At 22.4% G+C, this 27,901-nt stretch overlaps 1 protein-coding gene across 1 annotated transcript in view; it reads right to left on the bottom strand.

Annotated features, from left to right (window-relative positions):
- Positions 1-1,722: 1,722 nt before the first annotated feature.
- The window catches only part of LOC129606636 (nephrin), a 504,217-nt gene continuing 478,038 nt past the window's right edge, over positions 1,723-27,901 (bottom strand). Inside the window, exon 20 of the mRNA XM_055517050.1 lies at positions 1,723-2,413. Within this exon, the coding sequence (XP_055373025.1) occupies positions 1,847-2,413 (567 nt within the window). The 3' untranslated portion in view covers positions 1,723-1,846. The remainder of the gene's footprint in view (positions 2,414-27,901) is intronic.

The raw sequence follows: 27,901 nt of genomic DNA, 5'->3' as shown, positions 1-27,901 counted from the left end.
GTCAAGAAAAAAAAAAAAATCTGATGTGGTCAGCACATAACCGACCGCAATGTGTATTGTCTAGTTAAGTGAAAGTGTTACAGAATATTATAAAAATGTCTGTTAAATACTTCTTTCCAATTTTTAGGACATTAGTAAGCTTATAGTTAACATACATAGAAAAATGTAAGTTTGGCTCTTAGTAGAGTTTCGCTTTGTGCTACCCGAATTCCCTGAAATGCTCGCCAGTTAGTTTCGGTAACAACCAGAACTCAAATATCAAATTTCAAGAAACTCCATCAATTCGTTCCGTAGATATGGTGAAAAATGTAAAATCGGCCCGCAAATCAGTTTTCGAGTCCTGATCTTTCCAAAAAATTTATATGTTCATAGTTTTCATACGAGGAATTTATATATTAAATTTCAATGAAATCGGTTGATTATTTCTCTTTATATACACAAAAATGTATATTTGGCCCGTAGTAAACGTCCAGTTGCTGACGCCTGATTTCTTCCAAAAGTTAGGAGGTTTCATTGCCGGTAGAGCAAAACTTATATATGAAATTTCAAGTAAATCGGTTGAATATGTTCTTCAATATGCTCAAAAATGTAAAACAGGCCCGCTAAAAAGTGCAGTTCCCGAGGCCTGATATATACCAAAAGTTGATCGATCCGTGCCATAGTGGAAATAAACTTACATATAAAATTTCATCAAAATCGGTTCAGCCGAACTTGAGATACACGCGTGCACACACAGACCGACAGACGGACAGACCGACAGACCGACAGACCGACAGACCGACAGACCGACAGGTTGCTAAAAATAGTTTATTTACACTTCCCTACTATGGAGAAGTACGTTCCCACCGAAAACTCGATATGCAAAATTTGTTGCCATCACATAACCTACCTATTGTTTACACAATACGGTCGGTAAAAATTAGTACAATAGAAAAACAAACAAGGATAATGATTTTTTTCCACGTTATATAAATTATTGGTATATAATATGTACATATAAATTTTTTCTTATTATTTTTGTGTTGTTTTTTTTCCGGAAAATTTTCATCATTAATATTATTGTTATTATTTCATTTATGTATAATATACATATATATATATATATGTAATTAGTATGTATATATGTATTCATATGTAGGTTTCATTTATTTCTTTCTTTTTTTTCTTTTAATGCTTTTAATGTTTAAAGTTTTTTAAAAAACATTTACACATTTACATTTATTATATATAATTAATTTAATAGATATAACAAATACACTTAAAAAACAGGGAAAAATTTTCTGAATAATCCTTTTTTTTATAATTTTTTTTTGTTTTAGGGTTTTTACTTTATATATATTTTTACATTATACAAATATATATATATATATATATATATAGCAAGTATTTGAGTATATACATATATATATATTTATATTTTATATAATTATTTTCACTTTTTGTTTTTTTTTATTTTATTAAATATTTATATTTATTATTTTTAATTTTTAATTATTTTAATTTAAACTTTTAATCCATTTTTATTTATTTATTTATTTTTCTCTTTTTAGTATTAATTTATTATATGTTAGTATTTATATATTTTACATATAAGCATAATATATATATTTATATATATATATATAATACTATGTACATATATATATTATATATATATATGAATATGTAATATGCGTATATGTAAATAATTTGTTTTTTTTTTTTTGTCAAATTTTTTTTATTTTTTTTTTTTCTTCATTTAATTTATACATTTAATAATTAATTAATAAAAAAAAAAAATTAATTAATATATAATATAATAATAATTAAAAAATAAAACTACAGCCTGATGCTTCTCTTTTATAGACTACACTAAATGACCATCGGCATCTGTATAACCCATTGTTGCATTAAATGTACTTAAATTATGTGTATTTGGATCATAATTACCAATTAATAGACCAGTTGGTCCAACATTTTGTACATTTAATATTTGCATATTAGCTAATTGTGATCCTTGTTGAGTTTGTTGTAATTGTTGTTGTAATTGATGTTGCTGTAATGATTGTTGTTGCTGTTGTTGTTGCTGCTGTTGCTGTTGTTGTAAATTACGTTTTGGATCTTTTAATATACTTTGTGGTTGTTTTGGTGTTGATGTTTGATGTGATGTCATCTGTGATAAACTACTTAAATTGCTGATTTGTGCTGTTGAACCATTACCAACTGTTTGTGTTGATGCTGTTGTACTATTTGGATGTAAATCATGTGTTGGTAATGGTGTTGTATGATGTGTTACATCTGGTGGTGGTACAACATTACGTATAATACCACCACGTCTTAATGTACCACCACCAGTTGGTATTATTGTTGTTTGATTTGGTTGTATATGAGCTAATGGTAATGGTGGTGTACTAAATTCCATTGGTGGATAATCCTATATATATATATATGTATAAAGAGAGGAAAAAAAGAAAAAAAAAACAATTTCATTAAAAATTTAATATGTTAATTTAGAATTACATATATACGTATATGTACATAAATGTTATGTATACATTATATACATTAAATATTAAAATAAAAGTTAATTGATTTGATTTCAGATATTTTGTATATATACGTATATACATATATTAGAAGTATATAAGTAAAATCAAATAAAAAGTTAAAAAAAAAAAACCAAACATATATTTTAGAATAATCGAAAGATTACATATGTGGATTAAAAATAATTAATTTATTTAAAATATTCAATTTAAACTAAAAAATAAAATTAAAATTCAATTTTACTCAAGGATTTTTATTCATCTCGAATTAAAATTAATTTTAAGTTCCACTTATTCTTCATATATGTAATATTAAATTTTTTCTATTTTAATATTTCGATTCGGACAAGTCGATCAAAATTGAAAATTATTTCCATTAAAAAAAATTTACTTATTTAAAAATATTCGGAAATTAAATAAGAATTTAGAGAAAGAATACATTTTTAAAATATAGAATCCTATTAAGAAGCAGTACCCAAAAATTTATTAAGACTTTATATTGAGGAGGGCTGAGAATTTTACATCTTTTATTTTTATACATAAAATAATTACAGCAAGATACATATGTATGTTGTATATATGGTACCCATAGGTAAAATTTAAATTTTTCTTCTAAAATTTCATATTGTGAGAAAATCTTTTTATCCTATGGTATAAATTCAATTATAATATCCTCGTATATTGGCATCTTATATGGAAATAGTATCAAATTCAAATTATTCATAAAAATTAATTAATGTTATTCGATTAACCTTATAATGGCTGTTTAATTTATGTAAGTAATATTATTATGGAGTGCATATGAAACCATTGTTATGTTGAACAATGCAAAACAAAAGAAATAACACGAGTTTAGCCTCGATTTTTAAATAATATCATAATTCAATTGTACTTGAATAAAAAAATTTTTTTAATTCGAATAAAATTCGACCAAATGTCGGGAATAAAAGCTTACGATCAAACTTTATTTTTTAATTCTTTTTAATTCTAAATTGCAATTGTTATATAAAAACAAAAAGTTTTTCTTCATTATAAAAAATATTATTTTCTACTTTTGAATTTTATGAAAAAATTTTTATTAATTTTAAAATAATTTTTGAAAATTTTTTTTTTCACTAAATTTATTTTCTCCTCAATTTTCTCGTATTTGTTTTTTAATTTAAACTTTATTTAAAATTTTCCTCTTTTTTTTATTTTTTTTCGCTTCTATTTCTATTCTCTTTGTATAATATATTAATTTTACGTTTTGTAAAATTTCAATTCTCCCTATATGTTGTCATAATTTTTCTATATAGTTTACATAGATAGATGCTTTTTACTCTTTAACTTTCTTCTTCTTAATTTTAGTTTTTTTTTTTTGTTTGTTCCTAAATAGTTAAAAACGTATAGAGATGTAATAATAAAGTACAGAGAAAAAAAATAACATAATTTTGCAAATACATAATGTAGTTGTTGCGCTCTTTTACATAACCTAAACGATATATGTATATATGCAAATGAAAACATACGTAAATTTAAATGCAATTTATTTGATATAAAATGTAATATTATTACTCGTATTCTTGTACTACCGTACATCCATAAAAAGGAGATTCTGTTTTACGTATGTTAATAAAGGACTTATATAATAATATATGCTTATTTACACAATTTGTACACAATACACAATTTATAGATATTATATATGTATATGAGAAGCATTTATGAATATTTATATATAGGTATATAGGTATAGATTATGTTATGAATTATTATACAAATATTACATGTTAAAAAAAAAAAATAGCTCCAAAAACCCAAAAAAAAAAAATTTCATTGCATAAATTCATAAATATTACAGGATGAAAAAAGTAAAAATTTAATTCAGAATCAGAGCGAGCACAGCAGTAATAATGATGGCACAACAGTGTGTTTTCGTTGGCATCTTTTTAATATTTTCAAAAAAGAACAACTTAAAAAGAAAGCTAAAAAAAAAAAAAAAATAAATTGGAATGAAAGTTTAACAATAAGAATAGTAAAAAAAAATTTTTGTGGTATTTATAATTGCATAAAATGGTTTTCATTTTGTGCACACTATTTAATTGGGTGAAACAAAAAGTTTTAGGTAAGTAATTTTTGAGGTTAAATATTTTTGGTTATATCTTAGACATATATATATATATATATTGTATTCTTTGTTTGGTATACATATAATATTATATATACATATATATATATCCATATATCCACTTATTCTTAAAATAAATTATTTTACTTTAGAAAACATTTTTATTTAGGAAAATTATTGTAAATCTTTTGGTATAAGAAAGAAAGTGATAAATAAATTTTATAGTTAACTTATATTATTAGATTTATCTGAAGTTATGAACTTCGAAAATATGAGAATATTTACTAATATCAATATTTTTAATGAAAACAAACTCTCCTATAATCTAATTTACTTGAAAGTTAAAAATTTATAACTGAATCAATTAAATTGACATTCGATTTTTATTTTGATAAAAAAGATTCTTGCAATTCCCTTAAAGTGCGTCGGTTTCTATTTGCTCAGAATCTAATTATTTTATTTTCTTCTAATTACATGAATCTTATCCGTAGTGTAATATATTAATTATACTTATATACCATTTTATGGAAAAATTTTCACGAATTTCTTGTTGGCACTGCGAATTCAAGATAACATTTTCTTATTGTTCTATAATTCAGCAATTTTTTCGCACATTTCAGCCGAATCGCTACCAATAATAACCCGTTTTTCAGATGTCAATGTGCATTTATACTTTCTTGTATATTACGAGTATATCTCGTATATTATATTTTTTTATACCGTATTTACATTATCGTATAATTTATAAGATGTTATAAATTTTTTAAACCTAAAAGATATTTTGGAACATAATTTTACCATATTTATAGAATGCGTCTGTTAAATTTTTACAAATATTTTTTTTATATTTTCTAAAAGTATTCCCTTGCTTAAAGCACATTATTAATTTGAACACTGGACAGACGAACACCTCTATAAAATAACACTGTATCTGCATGAATTACACATCCTATAAATAATTGCGTTACGAAAAAAAAAATTAACAACAAAAAAAAAAGTTGAAAAAATACATAATATACACACATCCGTACATAAAATAATTTTTTATGAATGGGAAACTTCCTGGTTCGTAAAACAGTCTTTTCTGCTTTATTAAAATCATAACATAAAATAAAAAAAAACATGCATAACACTATAGTTATGACTTACTGAATGTATGTACATATATACAACATATACATAAATATTTTATATATGTAGGTTATTTTTCATAAATAATTATACTAAAATACAAAACCCATATACATTTTATTATGTATATACTAATATTATTTTACATACTTGTTTATATAATATAATTTCACATGTGTATTCAAAACAACAGTAAACAGATACTTTTATAACAGTATGATATTAAATCAACATAAATAATATTTAAAAGTACAGAGTGAAAAAAAAACTAAAATTGAGAGCAGAGCCAAATATGTTAAAAAACTATTTCTCTATACCTTACATATGATTATTATTATATTAAAAGAAAACTAACATCATACAAATACTAGAAAGCTCATAGTTCATGAAATTATAAAAAAAAAAAAAAAGTGAAGACATAATAAGAGAGACGGGTAACGAAACAGCGAAAGGAACAAAAGAGGTGAATATAAATAATGTAAATAGGAACAGGGAGTTAAAACATCATGTAAACTAGATCGCATTCATCCTCCACAATTACTATTATGCTATACATTACATTATGTTCCATATGACGTGTATAACATACTTAGTTTAAAATATTAAGAACAACTTGGTGTTGTGTTTGGAGGGAAATGAAATATTAAAATTATGCAAGTATAGATATTATATTGTATATAATTATACGCCTACATACACATTTGTGTATATTCTTGTAAAAAAATAAAAAAAAAAAACAGCAAAAAAAGGATTAACATTGCTTAAAAACTGATTTTATTTACTTGTTTTTTTTTCTCATTTATTTTCTCGCTTATTTTTGTTTCTGTTTTATGAAACAAAAAGGACATGCAGATGATGAAGTTTGTTAAATGCGGATTTATTTTCACTTTATGAATTTAAAGAAAAAACGAAAATTAAAAGTCGAAACGGAAAAATATTTATTAAAAATAACACTAAAAAATTAAAAAAAGAATTTCTATATTGTTTGACCTTAAAAAAATCAAAATAGTTACTTATTAAAAGTTATGAGGAAAAAAATTTTTAAATTTTCAATTTTATGCTTAAAAAATATTGTCAATATGAAGAAATTTAAATTTTGATTTGAAAGTAAATTCACATTATAGTTAGGTTAGAATATTATAAAATGCGCCCCGGTTCTGACTTGTTCGGGTTTAAACATTGTATATATTCCGCACGATAATTGTGTTCCGGCGTTCATTGCATATGCTTATTTTGCATATATGGTAGTTCCGATACATTGTAGTTGCTCAGATAATGAAGTTCATCTAATAATAAAACCGTCCAGTTGAAAGGACGAAACAGGCTTTGTTGGAATTAGAAATGACTGAATATTATCAATTGAATATAAGAATTATATTTCAAAAAATTATGTTTGATTTTAATATACATATTGACTTTGTGATTATAAATTAATTTGATTTCAATTGTTGTTTATATAACGTAAGTGATGCTATTCGAATTTAATGAATTCTTAATACCATAATTTACAAAATGTCTGCTAATATTTTTTTGGCAATATCGAAATTAATTGAATTTAGTTTGGCACTTTTGTCTTTTCATAAAAGGACACTTGTATTCATCTGTAATTAGTTTTTCAATATTAAATATTTTATGGTCAGTAAAATAGACAAATATTCAATTGAAGTGAGGAAAAACTCTATTGAAAGTAAAATGTCTGCCTTCAATTTTTGAAAATTTATTCATCTTTCAATTCATATTCTTCAAAATAATTCGAAATCTTAAAAAGAAATTACAAAATTGAATAGATTTTTATCTTTCAATTGAATATTTTAATAAAAATATTATTGAATTATAACAAAAAATTTTTCAAATAGCCTTCTTAGGTTTCTTTTTTAAGTGTAATATTAATAAAAAGAAATTCTACGAAAACTTTTTTATAATATTAATTTTTGAAGAAAAAAATTCCAGGCTTATTTTACTATTTATTTTAATTTCTAAAATTTAAATTCAAATTCCTTAATAAGATTTTGGTTTAAAAAACTACTTATATCTACATTTTTAAAATAATATTCTCAATAGAATGAATATAATGGAATACATTCATCCTTTATATAAAATTTATGAATAAATAAATTTTTAATTTGAACTTTATTTTCAATGACAACGAAATTAAATAATAGAATTTTATTAAATTTTTTTTTCCATTAATATATATAAATTACAAAATCACATGTATACATTTACATTATATGCATATGAGAAGGCTAAAATGATTTGTAATTACATTTTAAAATTAATTTTTCTTCATTATAAATATGTTAAAAAATATGAAAATTTGAAAACCAAAAAAAAAAAATCTATGACAACTTACAAAATAATCCAACTATAATTCTAAACTACTGTTATATTATTTTTTTGCTAATTTTACAAAAAAAAAAGTGAAAAATTTTACAATTGAATATCCTTAATTAATTTTCCATTATTTTCAATGAAACATATAATATTTCATATTTTCATTCGATTTTCATTATAATTTAATGTTCATTTTCCTATTGTTTTCCTATATACCTAAATTTTCTTACTATTATTATATATGATAAAAATTATATATATACATATATGCGATCCTGTATAGCTAATATCATACAAATGGTAGTCGTTGAAAATAAAAAAGAAAAATAGGATATTAAAAATAGAATGTAAATGAATATTATGAAATTTTGATTTTCATTTAGAATTCATAACCAGCTAACAATAATATTCAATATGCAAATCATTCATTTTATATACATATAATTATATATAATATGAGATTCATTGTATATTAACATTATAATTAAAAAATTTGTCCTTTTCTTCTGACTTGGTTTAATTTAGTTTCTGTTTTTGTTCTAATTTTTTTTTTTTCTATTCATTTTTTCTTGTGTTGCGTCGAGGGAGCATAAAATTTTTATATTCCAATAATGCACATAATACATTGCATATAATGTATATATTTGAATGCAATTACAAAATGTTATTTTTATCCTTTTCATACTTTAAAATGTACCAAGCTTTTATATTAATAATATTTTTGTGCTTGGTAAGTTTTACTGTCTGTTAGGTTATAATTGTGTGTACAAAAATTTGAAATAAAATTTTATATAGTTTAAGTTTTGTCTATAGATTTTGTTTATGAATATAGGAAAATAAAATGTAAAATTGTAATATACAGTAGATTCTGATGAAAATGTTTAGGTTCTTATAAAATGATTTGACATTTTTTGAATACAGCAGCATCAACTTATTATTTTTGAATTAGTATGAATATTATTGCTACATTTTACATAAATGTAACTTTCTGTAATTTAATATTGTTATAGTTACTCATATGAAAATGGACAATTTATTAAGCCTTACTTAAAATATTCTTATACTTACTTTCAAAATACTAAATTTACCTATTCAAAATTTAAATTACAAATTATTAATATTTGAGGTAAATAGTCGAAGGTATTTCATTTACATATTTTGTTAATATAATTTCAAAAATTCACAATTTTCCTATTATATTTAATTTGTTTAAATTTATTAAGGAAAATTGCCTTTATTAAACATCTGATTTCGTTTTTCTACATAGCTGAATATTTTCCTCCAATGCATAATAACAGAAAAAAAAAAAGGAAATCTAGTTTAAAATTCTCCATTATAATAAAATTTTTACTTCATTTTCCATTTTAAAATTCACTTGAACCATTATATATATATATATATAATCAAAACCTAATATTGTATATACTGAATAATATTATTATGTATGTGATTTTATATGTTATGAAAGGCATAACAAGAAAGCGAGAAAAGAAGGACATGAAAGAAATATTAAAGAAAAATTTCCGACCACAAATTGTATTTACAGATTTCTGTGTGTGTTTTTTTTTATTCCTAGTTTCCTTATTTTCTTTTGATTTTCTTTTTTTATGTTCCTTTCATTTTATATTTAATTTTCCCCTAAAGAATTTTCTCTTTTTCTTATTTGAAGCATATTTCCCTAACTCGTTATACTACCAAATGAGACCAAAAAAAAAACAGAAAAAAAGAACAAAATCATAGAGCAAAAAGAAGAATATTTTTCTTTTTTGAAAAAACATTAAAATGCATCCTATATGAAGTCCAACAGGATAATGTATAATACATTGAATTTGAAAATGAACAGATTTTTATCAAAGGCAAAATATGTTCCTATTTATTAAAAATTTAAAATTTTCGAATAGATTCTGGAGAAAATTTTTTAGCTACAGTTTATTAGATAAAATATTTCAGTAGGTTTATTCGGTTCAAAAATATTACCTATTAACAAATTTGTTATATACAAGAGAAAACAGTTTTTTGGAAAACTATTGAAGTAAGTAACATAGAGGTTCGAAATTTTGCATGGAGAATGTTTCTTGGGATGTGATCTAAAATTGAATTTGGATTGCATTATATATGAGATAAAAATGGAAGGGAATTCCACATTATTTTAAATAATAACTTTATTATTCAAAGGATACATCATCGGGTATGTCAGTATTTCTTCAATAAATCTTAGAAGGAAAGAAAATATTGCTCATATATTTCTGAGTGTTTTACGTATTGTTGGATTTTAATTTCATTAATTTTCTCTTGTAACTTCTACTAATTCTTTTCAGAAATTCGGTTTGAATATGCGTGACTTTTAAAATTTAATTTAAAAATTTTTTTTCTAAATTTGGATACCGCCTTTCTCTAAACATCTAAATTCCATCCTGTATTGAAACTTTTCCCAATTTACTTATTTCTAATGTAAAGCTAATTTTTTATAATACACAGATTGCCACTAAAATATATTTATATATATGCAACATATTTAATCTTATATAATGCAGTTAAATATATATTATATGCATGTACGTATATGTTTATATTGAAATATTTATTTACATAATGGTAATAACTGGTTTTCCTAGTTATATAATATATTATACTATTCACTTATATATTTTTATTCATAAAAAATATATTATAATATTATGTAGGTAGACATACCAGGAATAACACCATTAGATATGTTATTCAAAAAGGATACAAAAAAAAAGGAAAAAAAAAACAAAAATTGTTATAGGTCACAATTTTTAGAATAATATTCTAAATTTTTTTTTTTTTTGAAAAATTGGAAAAAGGGAAAAAGAATCAATAAATGATGTTGACATTTTAGCTCTTGGCTTTGTTATATAATATGTATATTTCATATTATATGCATGTGTTCAGAATATACTCTGTTATTTTTATATGAAAAGAATAAAAATGTTCTATAAAAAAGAAAAATATGCTCAAGTATTCAAAAGTAATAAGAATAAAATAGTTACTAAAAATGTACAAGATTATATATATCTACATATATGTATACATATGTATGTAAATCGTATCGTCAGTTATGTATGAAATATGAAGATGTGAAGTTAAATGTGTGTAGACAGAAGAAATTTGAGTTCATTTGAAACTCTTTATAGCTCCTTTTTGTTTAACTCTTTTGTTTTCTTATATTTTATGTTTTGTCGAAAATCAACAAATAAAATCTCCCGTAGCCTATGCTGTATGGTTGTGTCTATTATGGTTACTAACTTCACAATTTTGTGTATACATATACGTATATATTTACATACCTGTATTATGGCATTACTTATATTATGGCATACTTTATTATACACATTGTATTTGTACAATTTGAGAATATTATATTTAGGATAGTCATGCTTTACGTTAAAATTAATATGTTAAGGAGCAAACACTATTCCATACATCGTACATAACATTTTGTTTGAGTACAGGGTTTAAAGTAAAATAGTTAATGATTCTTACTTTTTTATTTTCTTTTTATTTTCTAACTAAATTAGCATAAAAATTTTTTTGTATTTAATTTGTCTCAGCTGTTTATTTACAACTTGCTATCATCCTAGTTGATCATAGCTAACATCATAGCTTATTCGAGTTTTTCAACATAATAGCTAAAGAGCATGTTCTACTCATTTTATAACCTCCCAAATCTCATCCAGAAACCTTATTCGGAAACTTAAAAATTATTTTTAAATACTCATTGTCCTTTAAACTTGAATAAAATTTCAATAATGAAATTATTAAAAAGCTATTGTACTTTTATTTTTCTACAGGGTTGAGTACTGATAAAAGTAGAATCCGATACAAAGGTTGTCTTATATGATCTTAGTCTTTCCCATAATTTCCATTTAGGCATAAATTTTTACGCTTATAGTTGAATTCACACTGTATATTTTTTGCCATTGTTGTTATATTTGTTTTTAAGAAAATAACAATTGTAAGTAAATATAAAATCTTTTGCAAATATAATCTTGTACAGTAAACATATTTTTTACACACGTATATATGTGTCTGATTTTACATTTTATTCTAATGTTTGACCGAGTAGAGTAGTCAGAGCGCATTCATTGAGAAGACTAAATTTTTTTTTGTTGTTTATATGTGTTTTGGCTTTTCTCTACAAATTCTATTATATCTTGTTCCTTTTTTTTATTGTTGTTATTATTATTGTTAATATAAATGGTATATATTGTTGAAATTGCTATTATAATGTTAAAATAACAAAAATGAAAATTCAAGAGAAAAAAAAAACATAGATTTTCAAGTGAATTAAAACAAAATGGAGAAAACATAAATTTGAATGAAAAATCAATTTTGTTCCTTAAATTTTCTATATTTTGTCCGTAATGTAGTTAACACTTTAATATACGCAATCTTATCGTCCGAATATTGAAAATTTAGTAGATTAAAATTTAAACCAAAAAATTATGTCGAGTAAAATGAATAATAGTAAAATATCAAATCTCATCAAAAAGAGATCCAATTAATTTTGTTGTTTCTGTTTGCAATTTTTAACATAACGAAAATTTAGCCGATTTTAAGTTTATTGAAGATTTTTCTTACAAGCGAAAATTGGAAAGTCTAACAAGAAAAGCTTCAACAAAATTTATGTATTTCTTTTAATGCTTATGTTAAGAAATATTTGCTCCACTGGAAAAACATTATAAAAAATATTAAATTGTACCATTGAATTAACAAAGTCCAAACAACGTTATATAACTTTTATATAGTATTAAGCACTTTAAATAATTAAATTCAGTCCAGCTGGAAAAAAATATACATTCAAGTATATTGTAGAGAAGATAAAATCTACATTAAGTCATCGTACTTATGACAAATACAGTGGCATATATTTGAATGTCATAATGGACAATGTACTTTAAGTAGCACTGTGTATGTTTATATAGAAGAAAAAACTAAATTCATATTAAAATATTTTCAAGAGAGTTCAATGATGATTCTTTCTGTTTGCTTGCATTATTTGAAAATTATATAAAATGTAAGTCTATTCTAAGTAGATTTCTTACAACTTAAGTTCTTCTCATTTTGAGTTTTTTATTTTTTCATTTTAATTTTTTTTTTTTTTTATAATATTTCTTTTACTTTCTTCTATTTGTAACATTATTATTGAAGGGAGAGAAATGCAAAAATGTATTTGTAATCCATTCATATAAATATTTGTTTAGTATGAATCTTTCCTGAATCTCTAAGAATGCAAATATAGAAAGAACAAAAAAAAAAAAATAAAGAAGAAGGAAACAAATCAAAATATTAAATTTTTAAAATATGAAAAATTATTATGAAAATATAAAAGTAAGGGATAAGAACAACTACAACTATTATATAACAGATGTGAAGACTGACATTTTTAATCCTTTTCTATTTTACATATTTATAATAATAATGAAAGCCCAGCCACTGTACATTTTAAGTTATTATTCCTTATGCATTTTATTATTTTTTCGTCTTTATATTTTATGTAAATATTTTCTACTATACAATACTTTCGTCTTTTAAATTACTCATATGTATATGCCTTTATAAATGTTGCAATATAAAAATTTAGTGCATACACTGAGAGAAAAAAATTGATAATTCTGAATTTTAGCACAGAATTATACATTTGAATTGAATTTTAAACAATAAATTTAACCCTTTCGGCTTGTACACGTATGCCCATTCCAGTAAAGTTCAAACATTCCTAAAAGTTAAAAATTGTATTGTATTTTGATAGCTGTTGTATCATTTTGTTTTTACTTGATTCGGCAAATTGAATTGTAACGTAACTTTTCTCCACATATGACACACCATTCGAAAGCCGAGTTAAAATTAAACATCGATTTTTGACTTGATTTTGATTTATGAGAAATCATCATTATATTCACCAGCATTTGAATGTTGATTGAAAAAAATTAGGTCTACAATTACACTTATTTTAACTTTATTTTAAATTTTGTTTCAGTGATTGTCGCGTACTCGTATTTATGTTAAAAATTTTCTTTCTCACAATGTTTGTACTCCCGTATAGTTAATATAAAATTTCAATTATATATTATATGTTTGTATATGTATGAAAATAAGAATATCTTTTAAGATTTTAAGATGTCAAAGAACGTTGGCCTAATATTTCTTGTCTGCTAGCTGTTATTATTCATAGATATATGATTATATATTCAATATAATAATAATAATAATAATATGCAAGGACATTATAATATTCAAGCATATATATATACAAATACATAATATGTGCATTAGAAATTGTACTAAAGTATATTATTATAGAAAAATTTTTTGTAAAATATTTATGAAACAGATGATGGTGATGGTTTGTATAATTTATGTTACAATTACAATTTATACAGAATTTTGTGTACATACTATATGTATGTGTATTATATTAACAAAATGCATATGTATTGGAAAATACAATTTTCATTTCATATTAAATTGTTAGTTACGATTATTATTATTATTTGTTTTTTTTTTTTTTTGTCTATTAAAAATTTTTCTTTTAGGAATAATAATAAACTAAAATATGAGAAAATAATACAATGAAAAAAATATGAAAAATAAATAAATGTAAAAATAAGTAAACAAATAAAATTTTATTTTTTGTATAAAAATTTTTGTCGTTTTTTTTGTTTTTTTTTCTCCTAACACGATTTGATATTAAAAGACTGAAATTTTCAACGTGATTAGATTTTAAAAATATTGTATATGTGTGTATAGAATAAAAATGTTGCTGCAATATTTTACATTTTTGTTTCAAATTTCAACATATTATTTATTATGTGACTGGAATTATGATATGACAAAGTTGTCTTTAAAAAAAGTAAATAAATAAATATGTTCGTATTTAAATTTGTAAATATAAATAGAATATATATAAAGAATATGTGCGTGTACATCAGAAAATTTTTAAAATGCTCATATAAAATTAATTCTTTTATTTTTTTATTTTGTATTTTCTAAAATTTTTTTTTTTTCTTGCTACTTTTTAGTAAAAATTTAAACTTCAAATAAATTATGGTTATTGAAATTTTTGTTTTACTATGGCTATTGCCAATTACATAATTATAATATATCTGTAAAATATGTGTAAATTAAAGAACAATGTTTTTTGATATGGTTGAGTTTAAAATAAATTTTTGTTAAACAAGAATGTTAAGAATCACTATAGAGAGGGTGATTCAGTAACAAGTAAGGAGCCATATTATACTATTGGGTAGATGGTCGAAAAAAAGAGTAAAATTTTTTTTCAAAACGTACTGTTAAATCGGAGCTGTTTCCGAGCTATAGGGATTTTAAAAAAATTTGCAGAAATTTTAACGTAATATACAAAATTACTTTCTTTATAACTTCTGTTCCGAAATTTTTGTATTTTAATTCAAAAGTAAACAGTTTTTGAATTAAAATACAAAAATCATTAAAATTTTAGAGAAGCATAAATTTTTTAAATCGAAAATTTTATTTAAACAAGATATTCAATACAAATTTGTTAATTCATGGGCCGAATATGTTTCAATAAATTATTAACAAATTTAAATCTGAATTATTATAATTTGGCATAAATTTAAAAATGTTATTTTTAAAATGTTTGTAAATAATGTTATCGTGAGTTATACAAAATTTTACTGTTTTTCTGAGGTCATATCTCAATAATAGGTTTCTCAAGAAAATTTCTCATAGAAAAGTTAATATAATATTTATAGCCTGCTTGGAGAATGTTATTGAGTTCTGTGTAACTGTGGTACAGGATTAAGAACAAAATTAAAGTAAACAATATTTTTATATAATAAAAATATTGTTTACTTTAATAAACATAATATAAACATAAAATGTTTATATTAAAAAGAATGTATTTTAAATTTTTTTAAAAAAGAAATTAACTAAATGAAGGAAATTCTCTTCATTTCGCATCTCTTAATCCATCCCTTTTACGCTAAACAAAAATCTCGCCAATTACGATTTTCCATTATCCTGTATAGGTATAGGATGTGATTTTTTCTAGGATATTTAAATTTTTTGTTTTGTTATATGAATTTTATAATGCATACAATTTTTAATATAACCCTCCTAATTCACATAATAATAATAAAAAACATAAGAAAAGAAAAAAGGAACAAAACCGGCAGAATGCAAAATAAAAAGATTGAAAAAAATTCCGCTATAGATATAAGAGTTGGCTAATAGAAAAATCATAAAAAAAATGCAATAATAATATGAAAAAGAAATATAAAAGAATGAATAAGAATAGTGAAGAGAAATTATGAGTATGAATGGATTTTCTGGAAGGCATCATCAGGCAGCAGTAAAGTGAAATGCTCTGAATTGTTCCAATTTATTTTTTATTTTAGTTCTTTTTTTTTTTTAAGTGAAATCATTTTGTTTTTTTCACTCTTTATTTGTCTTCCATTTTTGGATTTACAAAAAAAAAAAAAAACAAATAAAAATCAAAAAATGTAAAAAATAAATGAGAATAAAAATTAAGAATAATAATAAAAAAAATTTTATTGAATGACAACAAAAAGGAGTAAAAACAGAATTCAATTGCAGATATCCGGTAGATGGCGGTAGTATGCATGAGTAATTTATATTGCATTCTCTCATATAAAAAGTAAAAAGCAAAAATGAGAAAGGAAAAAGATGAAAACGATAAAAACAAGGAAAGCAAAAAAAAGAGAAAAAACAGAGAAAGGAAGAGAACAATAAAAAAAAGAGAATCGTGTAAAAAACGTTTCTGTTTTTTTTTTTTTTTTGAATTTTTCTAAAGCATTTGTACAATTGAAAATCGAAAAAGAAAAAAATTATAAGAAATGGAAAAAAAATTAAGAGAAAATAGAAAATTGATAGAAAACAGAGAATTTTAAATATAAAAAAAAAAAAAGGATTTCTGCTTTTTTTTTTTTAAATAAAAAATTCAAAAGGTATTCTTGTAACGAAGAAAGGATTCTCTGATTCTATGATTTTTCAATTATTTTTTTTCTCTTTTTTTTTTTTGTATTTTTCATGTCGTTGCATGTTTGTTTCTTTTTTCCTTTTTTTATGTCCCTTCATTCTTCTTTTGTTTTTTTCTTGTTCTGTTTGTTATATTTTGATTATTGTTATACTTAATTTTTCATTTTATTCTATTCACTATTTTTAAAGAAGTAAAAAATAGAAAAAAAAAATATAACGGTTATTATATCCATATATTCATTTTTTTTCTCTTCTTTTCAATAATGCATGGGTGGATGAATAGATGACGGTAATTTAAAGAATTTCAGATCCGTAATTTTTTTTTTATAAATTTCTTTTTTTTTTTATGTTCCTCTCAAAATCCTTTCCCCGTTTTAAGTTAGTATATGTTTGTGTGTGTGTGTGTGTGAGAAATATGTATATAAAAATTATCAAAATAATATGAATAAAAAATTGAATATTCATTTTGAAAGTTGCATAGTTATAAATGCTAAATACATGTTTGTATGTAGGTATACATAGGGAGTTATATAGAAAATTTAAATATAAAAATTTTGTGCAGGGTTTCTGTCTTTCCTTTTTTTTTATTGTTAATTATTATATGGAATTCATAAATGTAATAAATCCAAAAATTATCAAATTTAAATGTAAATTAAAGAAAAAAAAATGGGTTTCGATTTTTTTTTTTAATTTTTTGTTCTCAGCCTGAATAATAAATTTTTTTTTTTGTTTTTTTTAGAGCTGGCATTTAAAGACATAATTTTTTTATGTATTAAATTTGCATTTCATTAATATTTTATAGTGTAAGTTTTTAGGTGCGAATACTAGATGTTATTTGAAATTTATGGTAGTATAAAACAATTATTTTTTTTTTTATAATTTGTACATATAAAAACGTATTGCTGTTATGGCTTACAAATTAAAAAGATCTTTTGATTCTGAAATAATAAAAGGCATTTATCATTTTATTATTATGAAAAGATAATCAAAACAATTGAAAAACTACATGTATGTTTTACAAATTTAATTGTAAAAGAAGAGTGTAAGAAAGGAATAACCTATAACTGGAATTTCTAATATTGGTTAGTTTTCAAAGCGTTTATACCCCGCAGTACGATGAAATCTATGAGATGTGGTCTAATTGATTTGGTACAAAATTATAATGACCTTGAAAAATTAAAGTGCTGCCTAAGAGGTTTTCTTTTAAGAATATTAATTCATTGGGCTTATTAAGATTGTTACCAAGTTTCTGAAAAATTTACTTTAAAATTTAATTTGCTACGAGCAGATGAATTAATTTTTCCCTTTTTTTAATTTTCTAATATATGAATTAAGATTTTTTTGGTTAAGATAATTTTATAATAATTAAATTTTTTAATATCTTTGCATATCCAATATTTTTGTTCAATAAATTAGTAAACTTATATTAATGTTTAGATAAAGAGAATAATTACAACTTTCAATTATTTAAATATTTCTAATGAAATTTTTACAAGGGCAAGTAATGAAAATTTATTCAAAAATTAATTTGTAATGGAATGCTCAATAAATCGTATAATGATAATGTTAATAGTAGGAAGGACATTAAGAATAAACAAAAAAATGAAAATTGTGCCAAGATAAATTTTATTATTATATATAATTTTCTTTCTTTTTATGACAAAAATTAAAAATTCTAAAAAATTGTATATAAAAATGAATTCCAAGAGACAAAATAAATTTTATGATTCTAAATGAAGAATTTCGATGGCACAAAAATATACTTTGAAAAATTGGCTTTAAGACTTTATATACTTTATTTGCTGTGTCTTTTACAATTAATAAAAATTTAATTAAAAACATTATGTAAGCATTTAATATCAATAAGCATTACAGCATACTAAAAATTATGGAAAATTATGGCTGATTTCGGAAGTTTTATTTTTCGAATTTACAAATTTTTTATAGCAAATCTTATGGCAGCAGATAGGCCGTTTAAAAAAAAAAAAAGAAATTTTAATTATTCTTAAACCGTTTCTAAGAAGAGAAACTAAAAAAGTTTTTTTCTTATTTCCATTTTTAGCATGCAAAAGATGATACAAAAATATTCTGAGAGAAGACTAACAAGTGCTTCGCAAAAACAAGTTAGTATTCAAATATAAATTTTCTTATTCTTAAATTATAGTCAATAATCGAAATATTATAGTAAAAATTTTTATTCAACCATTTTTTCTTATTTTGTTTGCATGTTAGCTTTAAGTAAATTCTAAAATGTTGAATAAATTCTGATAAAACAAAAAAAATTTTTGTAAAACTTTAAATAATATTTATAACTATATGCTGCATGTATATATTTATGTAGGTATTCATATATTATATATACCCATACCATATAATATATGAATACCTACATGTCCAATCACTAGACCTACATATTTATGTATATGTACAATGAAAGGACTATATTCAATATTATATTGAATTTTTTCTCATATATTTTCCCCATATTTATTCTCATATACCTAAAGTAGGAGTATATATACATAATATACTAAATATATAATATTTTAAATTTCTATTTTGTTAGACATCAAATAAATTTTGGGAAGAAATTTTTTTCAATTTTTATAATAAATGAAAAAGAAAAAGTAAATAAAAAAATAAATAAAAACGGATGGATGATGGAAAATTTTCTGTCATATAAGAAAAGTTCAAAAAAGATCTAAATTTTTTTTCTATACTCTTTTTGTTTCTTTTTTTTTGCCCAGTCACTTTCTATCGAACTCTATAATACGAATTTGATCTTATCCTTTTATTTTTTTTATTCTACTTGATTTGTTTTTGGTTTTTTTTTTGAATGAATTTAAAATTTATGAACGCTTAAGTTATCGATAACCATCGAAAGTTATTCGTTATACTTGATGTCAAAACATATGGAATACAAGTCATTTGTTTTTTTTTTGTTTTTCTTGGCTTTCTGTCGTATATAACAATAAGGAGTTTTATATATGTAAATGTAGAGTATAGCTAGCCTTATGGATGTTAGAAGGGTTGTCAATTGTTATAAATTCAAATATAACAAAAAAAAGTCATTTTGTAAAAGACTGATAGCAAAAATATTGGACAAAACAGGTACTCGTATAGTTGGGAAGAAATATATGTAAATTACTTTAAGGTTCGTGGTGATCAGTTTAAAATTCGTGGAAGTTAGAAATATAGTGTCAATAAGCAAGGCGAATTAGCATTTTTAAATTTCTTAATACCTAATGTTCGAAGACAATTAAAATTTAATTATACGACTATTGTAACATCGTATCATAAATCCACAAAATACCGGAGGAAGCAGTATACAATATTCACATAGCAAGTAAATGCAGACACACGTACATATTCTTGACAATTTCATGAATTTAAAGCACACTTTTTTTTTTATCTTAGTAAAGTCAATCAATAAAATATGTGTGTCTAAGCCTTAATTGTTGAGCAATATTTCAATTTCAACAATGTTAATTTTTTGATTTCTACATTATTCTTTGAAATTTCTTTTCCAATCACTTATAATATTAAAATACAATCGGTAATCTTACTATCAAAAATACAAATACATATATGAATATTGTTAAAACGTCTAAGTAACTTGGATGTGTACTAGGATAATAATAACAAAAACCAAAAAAAAAACAAAAATAATCGAATAATAATAAAAATAAATATGAAGAAAGAAAAAAAAAGAAACTTAAATCTTTTCACTATTAAATGTGGAGCCAAACTGTATAGAGAGTAGATAAAAAATAAAAAGTAAAACTACTAAAAACTGGACACAAAAATTGGGTTAAAAAGCTAAAGAAAAAATAATAGAGTTTTAGATGAATGGTAATAAATTTTTCTTTAACGGATTTTCTATATCTTATATATACTCGTAATCAATATAATGAACATATATATACAGGTATATATATAAATACTAAGTATAAGTACTATTCATACGTTTTATATTGTAATAATATACGCACAATATAAATGATATAGTCAACAATAATGTGAACGTTATTTGTTATAAAAACCTTATCAATATTCATAGACAAAATAATACATACATAATTTATACATATTATACATTACATAATGTAATGTATGTATTCTTAGGTACAGAGTTGAACCTGCATATTAAAAACTTGTTTGCTGAACTTTATATATATAGCATATACGGGTGAACAAAAATTTAGAAAACAAAAAAAAAAAATATGGATAGTATTAAGTTAATAGCAAGACATAACATTGTTACAACAAGGATTAAAGCTATTGACCTATGAACGGAGGTAAGTACATATTGGTAAATTATAAATCGGTATTACATTATACAATAAGGATCAAAAAGAAAAGAAAATAAAGGAACACAGAAAAAAAAACAAAAGAAGAAAATGTGAAATGAAAAAAAACTTAAACTTAAATTGAGAAGATCATTGAGAAGAAAATCGATTAGAAATTTTATATACATACATACACACATATCTATTATATAGAATATCATGTATATGTTTGTTTTTAGAAGAGAAAATATGTGTTTTATCGCATTAAGTATAATATATAGAATAGGTACACAACAGGACATGATGAGAAGTAAATTCTTTATAAAAGTATATTAATTTTTTCTCTTCTTCTTGCTCTTTCTTCTTTTATTATACTTGTTTTCCTTTTTTCTTAATAAATCAATCAATACATCAATATATTGTATAATGTGAATGTATAAATGGTATATAGAAATATATTCTATAGCATATATACGCGTATCTATATATTACTATGTAATTCAATAACAATAAAAATATCATAACGTAGAAAATAAAATTAGATATAACAGTTTCTTATATAACTGTTATACATTTATAGTTTCTCATACAAATTGCTCACACATTTATAAATATATTGATTGGTATTATATTGTTGGTATTATAGAGTGTAGCAATGGCAAAGGTATATATGTATATGTATAAGATAAAGACGAAATATTAAAGTATATTGAAGGGGATATCGTCTTTATTGAAGTATAAAAGACGGTCATAGGTATTAGATGTATATACAAAAAATAATAACAATAAAAAAGAAATCAAAAAATAAAAAATATTATAAAATAAAATAAAGGACTCGTCGTTCAAATAATAAAAGTATATCACAAAAACAAAAATAAAAAAAAAAATAAATTTTTTTTTAAACTTTTCATTATACAGTCGAATAGAAAGAAGAATAATATAAAATAGCAATACAAAAGTATAGAGGAGAAAAATAAAAAAAAAAAAAACAAACAAAAAAACAAAAAGGATTAAAAGGACCTAAGGATCAATGTTAAGTTTAAATAAAATTGAAGTTTTTATAAAAGTTTATACAATTTTTTTTTCCTTTTTTTTTCCAATTTTATGTGCGTGTTTTTATATTTTCTCTTTTTTTTTTTTTTTTTGATTAAGTTTAATGAATCTTGATTTACAGCTTCCAGGGTATCTTTTTAATGTTCTAAAGTTGGATATCATTTTATATTATGTATTATATAATATGATGTTATATACCAATGAGCTCTTAGAGCTCTTCGCAAAAAATACAAATACATTTTCAAAATGTTATATACAAAGGAAGCATATATATATATATGCGAAATTAATTTAATCCACAAGTATATGGATTAAGTATAAGCAGAATTTTAACTGTATATTGATGTACAATAAATATGTATACATATATTTATGTACTTAAGAAAATAAAACAGTAAAATTCGAACATTTTGAATTTAAAGAATGAAATTTTTATTATTAAAATATCATTCAGTTCAAATTAATGTTCGAATAGATTTAATCGTTTCGACCTAAATTGACTTTAAGTTTTTCTGAATTTTTTGGATTTGTTTTTTTTTTTCTATTTTGTTTCCATTTTATACGTACATCTTAACATTTTATTTTATTAACACTTCCTTTTTTATCTATTTTGAATTTTGTTTGTTTGTTTTGTTTTTTGTGTGAATGGGATTAAAAAAAAAGAAGAAACGGAATACAAAATTAAGTGAAATCAAAATAATTTTATCAATTGAAAAGTTTTCTTTTTTTTTTTTAAATTTATTTTGATGAAAAAATTTGATTTAAGAAAAATTTTTACAAATTTAAAACTAAGTGGCTAGTTTTAAACTTGCAAAAATTTAGGGTCACTTGTAAGGGTCATCGTACTCGCATATTTTGAATCGGTTCAACAAAAATTCTATTATGTTTTTCAGCAAGACAACCTCATGTAATCTCTTATATATGTAGAGCCTTCTGTAATTAACATTTTAAAATTTTTTAGCAATTATTGTTGTGACAAAGGTTGATAACTTTACTGATGAAAGCCGTTTAATAAAAAGTCAAAATACGTTCCATTGTCAAATAATTTTGGCTATACATTTTCTTTTGCTGCTTATTGCTGTGTTCAGCCCATATTTTACATAAAGTACAGTATTCTCATTAAATTGTGAGTAAGAAAAAAATGTCATGGTAAACCGACTCCACTGTACCTCTTTTATTAATTCAACTAGAAAATGAAGCAGTACGTTTTTTACCTTCCGCATTGCAAACAATAAGGAAAGTTGTATGATGTTACCAAATTTCGGATATCGAGTTTTCGGTGAGATTTCTCTATAATAGGAAAGCGTAAATGAACTATTTTTAGAGAGATATCGCTTTGTCTGTTGGTCTATCTGTCGGTCTGTGTATAGATCCCTGTATCTCAAGTTCGGCTGTATCAATTTTAATGAAATTTTATATATGAGTTTAGTTCGGCTATGTTACGGATTGATAAACTTTTGGGTTATTCCACACATCTGGTACTGCACCTTTTTGCGGGCGGATCATACAGTTTTGTGTATATAAAGAGAAATAATCAAACATTTTTCTTGAAATTTAATATTTAAATTCCAGATGTTAAAACAATTAATCTATATTTTTTTTTGGAAAAATCAGGGATTAGAAAGCGAACTAGGAGCCGATTTTGAACTTTTTAGCACTATATTGAGATGGCACAAAGCGAAACTCTACTAAGAGCCAAATTTACATTTTTCTAAAAATGTTTACTAAAAGCTTACTAATGTCGTTAAAAATGCAAAGAAGTGTTCAAAACGCATTATTATAATATTCTGTAATCACTTTCACCAAACAAGACAACATGTATTGCGGTCGGTTATGTGCTGATCACATTAAATTTTGGTTTGATATTGCTCATATTATATTGATATTCATGGTATGCCACGACGAAACTTTTATTCTAGATTATAATATTATTTTTTTTTTCTATATTTTCATAGATAGCAACTTTCTCTGATAAGTTTTTAGTTTGTTCTTTTTTTTTTGTTTTATTTATTTAATTTTTTTTTTCTGCTTATTTATTCTTTAAAAACGGTTTCATATTTATATATTATTTTTTATTTATTTCATTTATATAAACTTAGGTAAATATAATATAAAGTTGTATATATAAGAATATCAATTTATATATGGCACAACAGCACATGCAGACGATAGACTAGAAAAGATATTAATATATAAAGGACTAAACAAAAGGATATAATATGGTCATTAGTTAAAAGTTGAAATAAAAAATCTAAAACACAAAAAAAAAAAAAAAACAGTACAAGACAGAAAGAAAAAATAAAAATATAATAAAAACTAAAACAACAACAAAAACTTAACTTTGAATATTATTAATTATTTAGAAAAGAAAAAAAGGATGTCTAGCTATAATATAGAATTACTAAATACACAACTTTCGGGTGAAATGTAATTCATTTCAAATTTACAGAACGACTATAAAACTAAAAAAAAAAAACACATTATAAAATAAAGTTAATGGAATGAGATAACAGTTAAAGTAAAAAAAATTAGAGTAAAAAAGAAAACCTAACCACAAAATACGATATAAACTCAGTATGGCTACATAGGGGTAACATTGTCTCATATAGACGATTTTAAGTTGTAATTATAAATTGCTTGAGCCGAAAAAAAAACTTGCTTATAGTTTAAGCTAGGAATCATTTTTTGAATCTGTTAATTATTTTCACTGGGAATTTCCAGCTTTAGACTAAAAGAGAAATACACAACTATTGTTAATAAATTTTTGGAATTTTAAATTGAATATAGATTAAAAGAGTTGAGAGTAAGTGAACTAAAGTTAAGTTTGAATAGGTAAAATTTTTTTTATAAATTCAAATTTATCATATTATTATGCTTGCATCTCAATAAGTTTTGGAGTTCTTTATTCAAAATATTGCAATATCGTAAAAAATGAAAATTTTAGTTATAAATTGACTAAATTTCAATTTCTAAACTGATTTTACATATTTCTTTTTAAAATTATTTCATTTAAAAATATTTTCTGGCGAAATTTCTATCAAAAGTACCTTATCAATGTTGTTAATTTTGGCATAATTAAACAAAATATGAGGTATTTATTAAGTTAGTTTATTAAAATATGAGATCACACATCAAAAATATTTGTGTTGGAATATAAAATAATAATAATGAGTCGTAAAATGTTAGGGGGGTAGGTAAAATCAAAAAAGGTTTTACAATTGATGGAATAGTGATTATTAAATATATTGTTTTATCGTATAAGTAATAAATGTGAATTAATTACATTTCTATTATATTCCTTGACGTAATAACAATAGCGAAATAAAATAAACTCTTAAATTTATAATTTTATATTCTTGAGACCCCAAAAAGTACAATTGGAATACAATTGAACAATTTCTTTTATATGAAAAGGTTATAAGGCTCCTCTATAAAATTGTGAACGAAAAATTTTTTTTTAACAATTTCAGTTAATGGTTAAAAACATTAATATTTTTTTTTGTCTTGTATTTTTGTTGTGTTATGGGGTATAGTTTCGAATAACAGTAAAGTTTATAGTTTATTTATTTTATTTATAATTTTCATGCTTTTCTATTTTTATTTTGTTATTTTGTGTCAGATATAAAAGTTCAAAAATATTAATTAAACAACTCAATTTTTATATAAACGCATGCATACAAGTATGAAGTTTTTACTTGATAGCAAATTACTTATTATTTTTTTTTTTAAGGATTGTAACAGAAATAGTATTTTTATATAGAGCTATATCGTAGAATAAAATATGGTATAGGTACTTAATATATTAAGGATAAAAATGTTCTCCAAAAGTTGAATAGAGTTTTGAAATATTTCGTTTAGTTTTCTTTTTTTTTTTGTTAGTTTTATTTTAAAAAGTGTTGTGTTAGAATATTTAGAATGGTTGTAAAATTCTTAATTTTTTTTTTTTGTTTTTGACATTAAAAAGAATTATAGTGACATTAGAACTGTCATAAATTAAAATGTTTTGTGTAATAAAATAAAAATAATAGAAAAAACAAAAAAAAAAAAACAAAATAATAATAATTTTGTTATACAGGAAGGGTGTGGGTGGACATTATGAAAAAGAGAATGAAAGAGTATACAAGTATCAAATTGCACAAAAAAAAAAAAAAATAAAAAAAACTATTTTAGTATAATTAAAAAAGGCCAAGAATAAGAAAAACACAAAAATATTACTTTTTTTTTTTTTTTGCTCTCACTCTCTGACAGTGGTTGCGTTGTTGTTTTTTTTGTTAGATAGAGAGAGATGATAATTAAGGATATTAGAATAGTTTCATTTTAATTTTTATTAATTTAAGGTATTGTTATTTGCTTTTATTTTTTTTTCAGTTTTTCACAATAAAAATAAAAGCTGAAAAATAATATTTTATATTTTAACATTATTTATTTTTTAAAAAGTTTAATAATTAAATTAATTTTGAAATTGTTGTTGAAAAACTGGTAATATAACATTTTATATGTGTATAACATACGATATGAATATGATAAATGAATGGTTGAACGGATGCTAAAATAATAAGTTAATGGAAATGATGAGGTATGAGGTATTAGATATAATTTACAAAAAAAAAAATAATGTTGGGTTTACAAAAAAAAAACAAAACTATGTTGTTATTTTGTATAATTTAAAAAGTATAATAGTTATGAACAATTGTTTTTAATGCTAAATTATATTATAGTATAGAATTATGTTTTATCTAGTTATATATTATTATAATAGTATAAAAAATATTGATGTTATATGAAACATATATATTTCAATTTTAATTACCAATGTAACGAATATAGAAATAATAATAATGAAAAAATTATGCAGAGTTGGCCAAAGTCAATATGGCAGTGAAACTCATAATTGAACGAATAGTATCGAAAGTAAGCTGTTATAAGGAATTAAGACGTATCTTTAATAATATTATTGATTATTAGAACGAAATGTAATTCTACATTTATTTTATTGTAAGACTAAGTTAGACAATAACAATAACGCGGGGAGTTCGGTATAGGGCTGTCCCCTTTGGCCAGTTTTCAATCTTCAACATTGTTATAGATGGAATTATGAGGAAAACAAAAGAAGTAAGAAATGGGATCAATTGGAGAATATTATTGAATATGATGATAATTAAAAAGGATTCTAATAATATTCGATTAATTGTATTTTTATTTAAATTTTGTATAAGGTTTATTTACTTTTACATTATATTTGAAATTATAAAGAAATATGTGTTAATATGCTCTTCAATAATTCATATATCTGTATCGGTATTGGTTTAAGAACTTATGTATTGTTGTATTTATTTTTACATATATATTATTACACACATATGTACATAACCATAATAAAAAATATGTACATATATGTACATATAATATGAATTTAATATAAATTTGATATTATTATTTATTTAAAATAATTAATAAAT

The sequence above is a fragment of the Condylostylus longicornis genome, unplaced genomic scaffold, assembly GCF_029603195.1.
Source record: "Condylostylus longicornis isolate FDR11 unplaced genomic scaffold, ASM2960319v2 ptg000020l, whole genome shotgun sequence".
Taxonomy (NCBI): domain Eukaryota; kingdom Metazoa; phylum Arthropoda; class Insecta; order Diptera; family Dolichopodidae; genus Condylostylus; species Condylostylus longicornis.
This window is presented reverse-complemented; position numbering and strand designations above follow the sequence as displayed.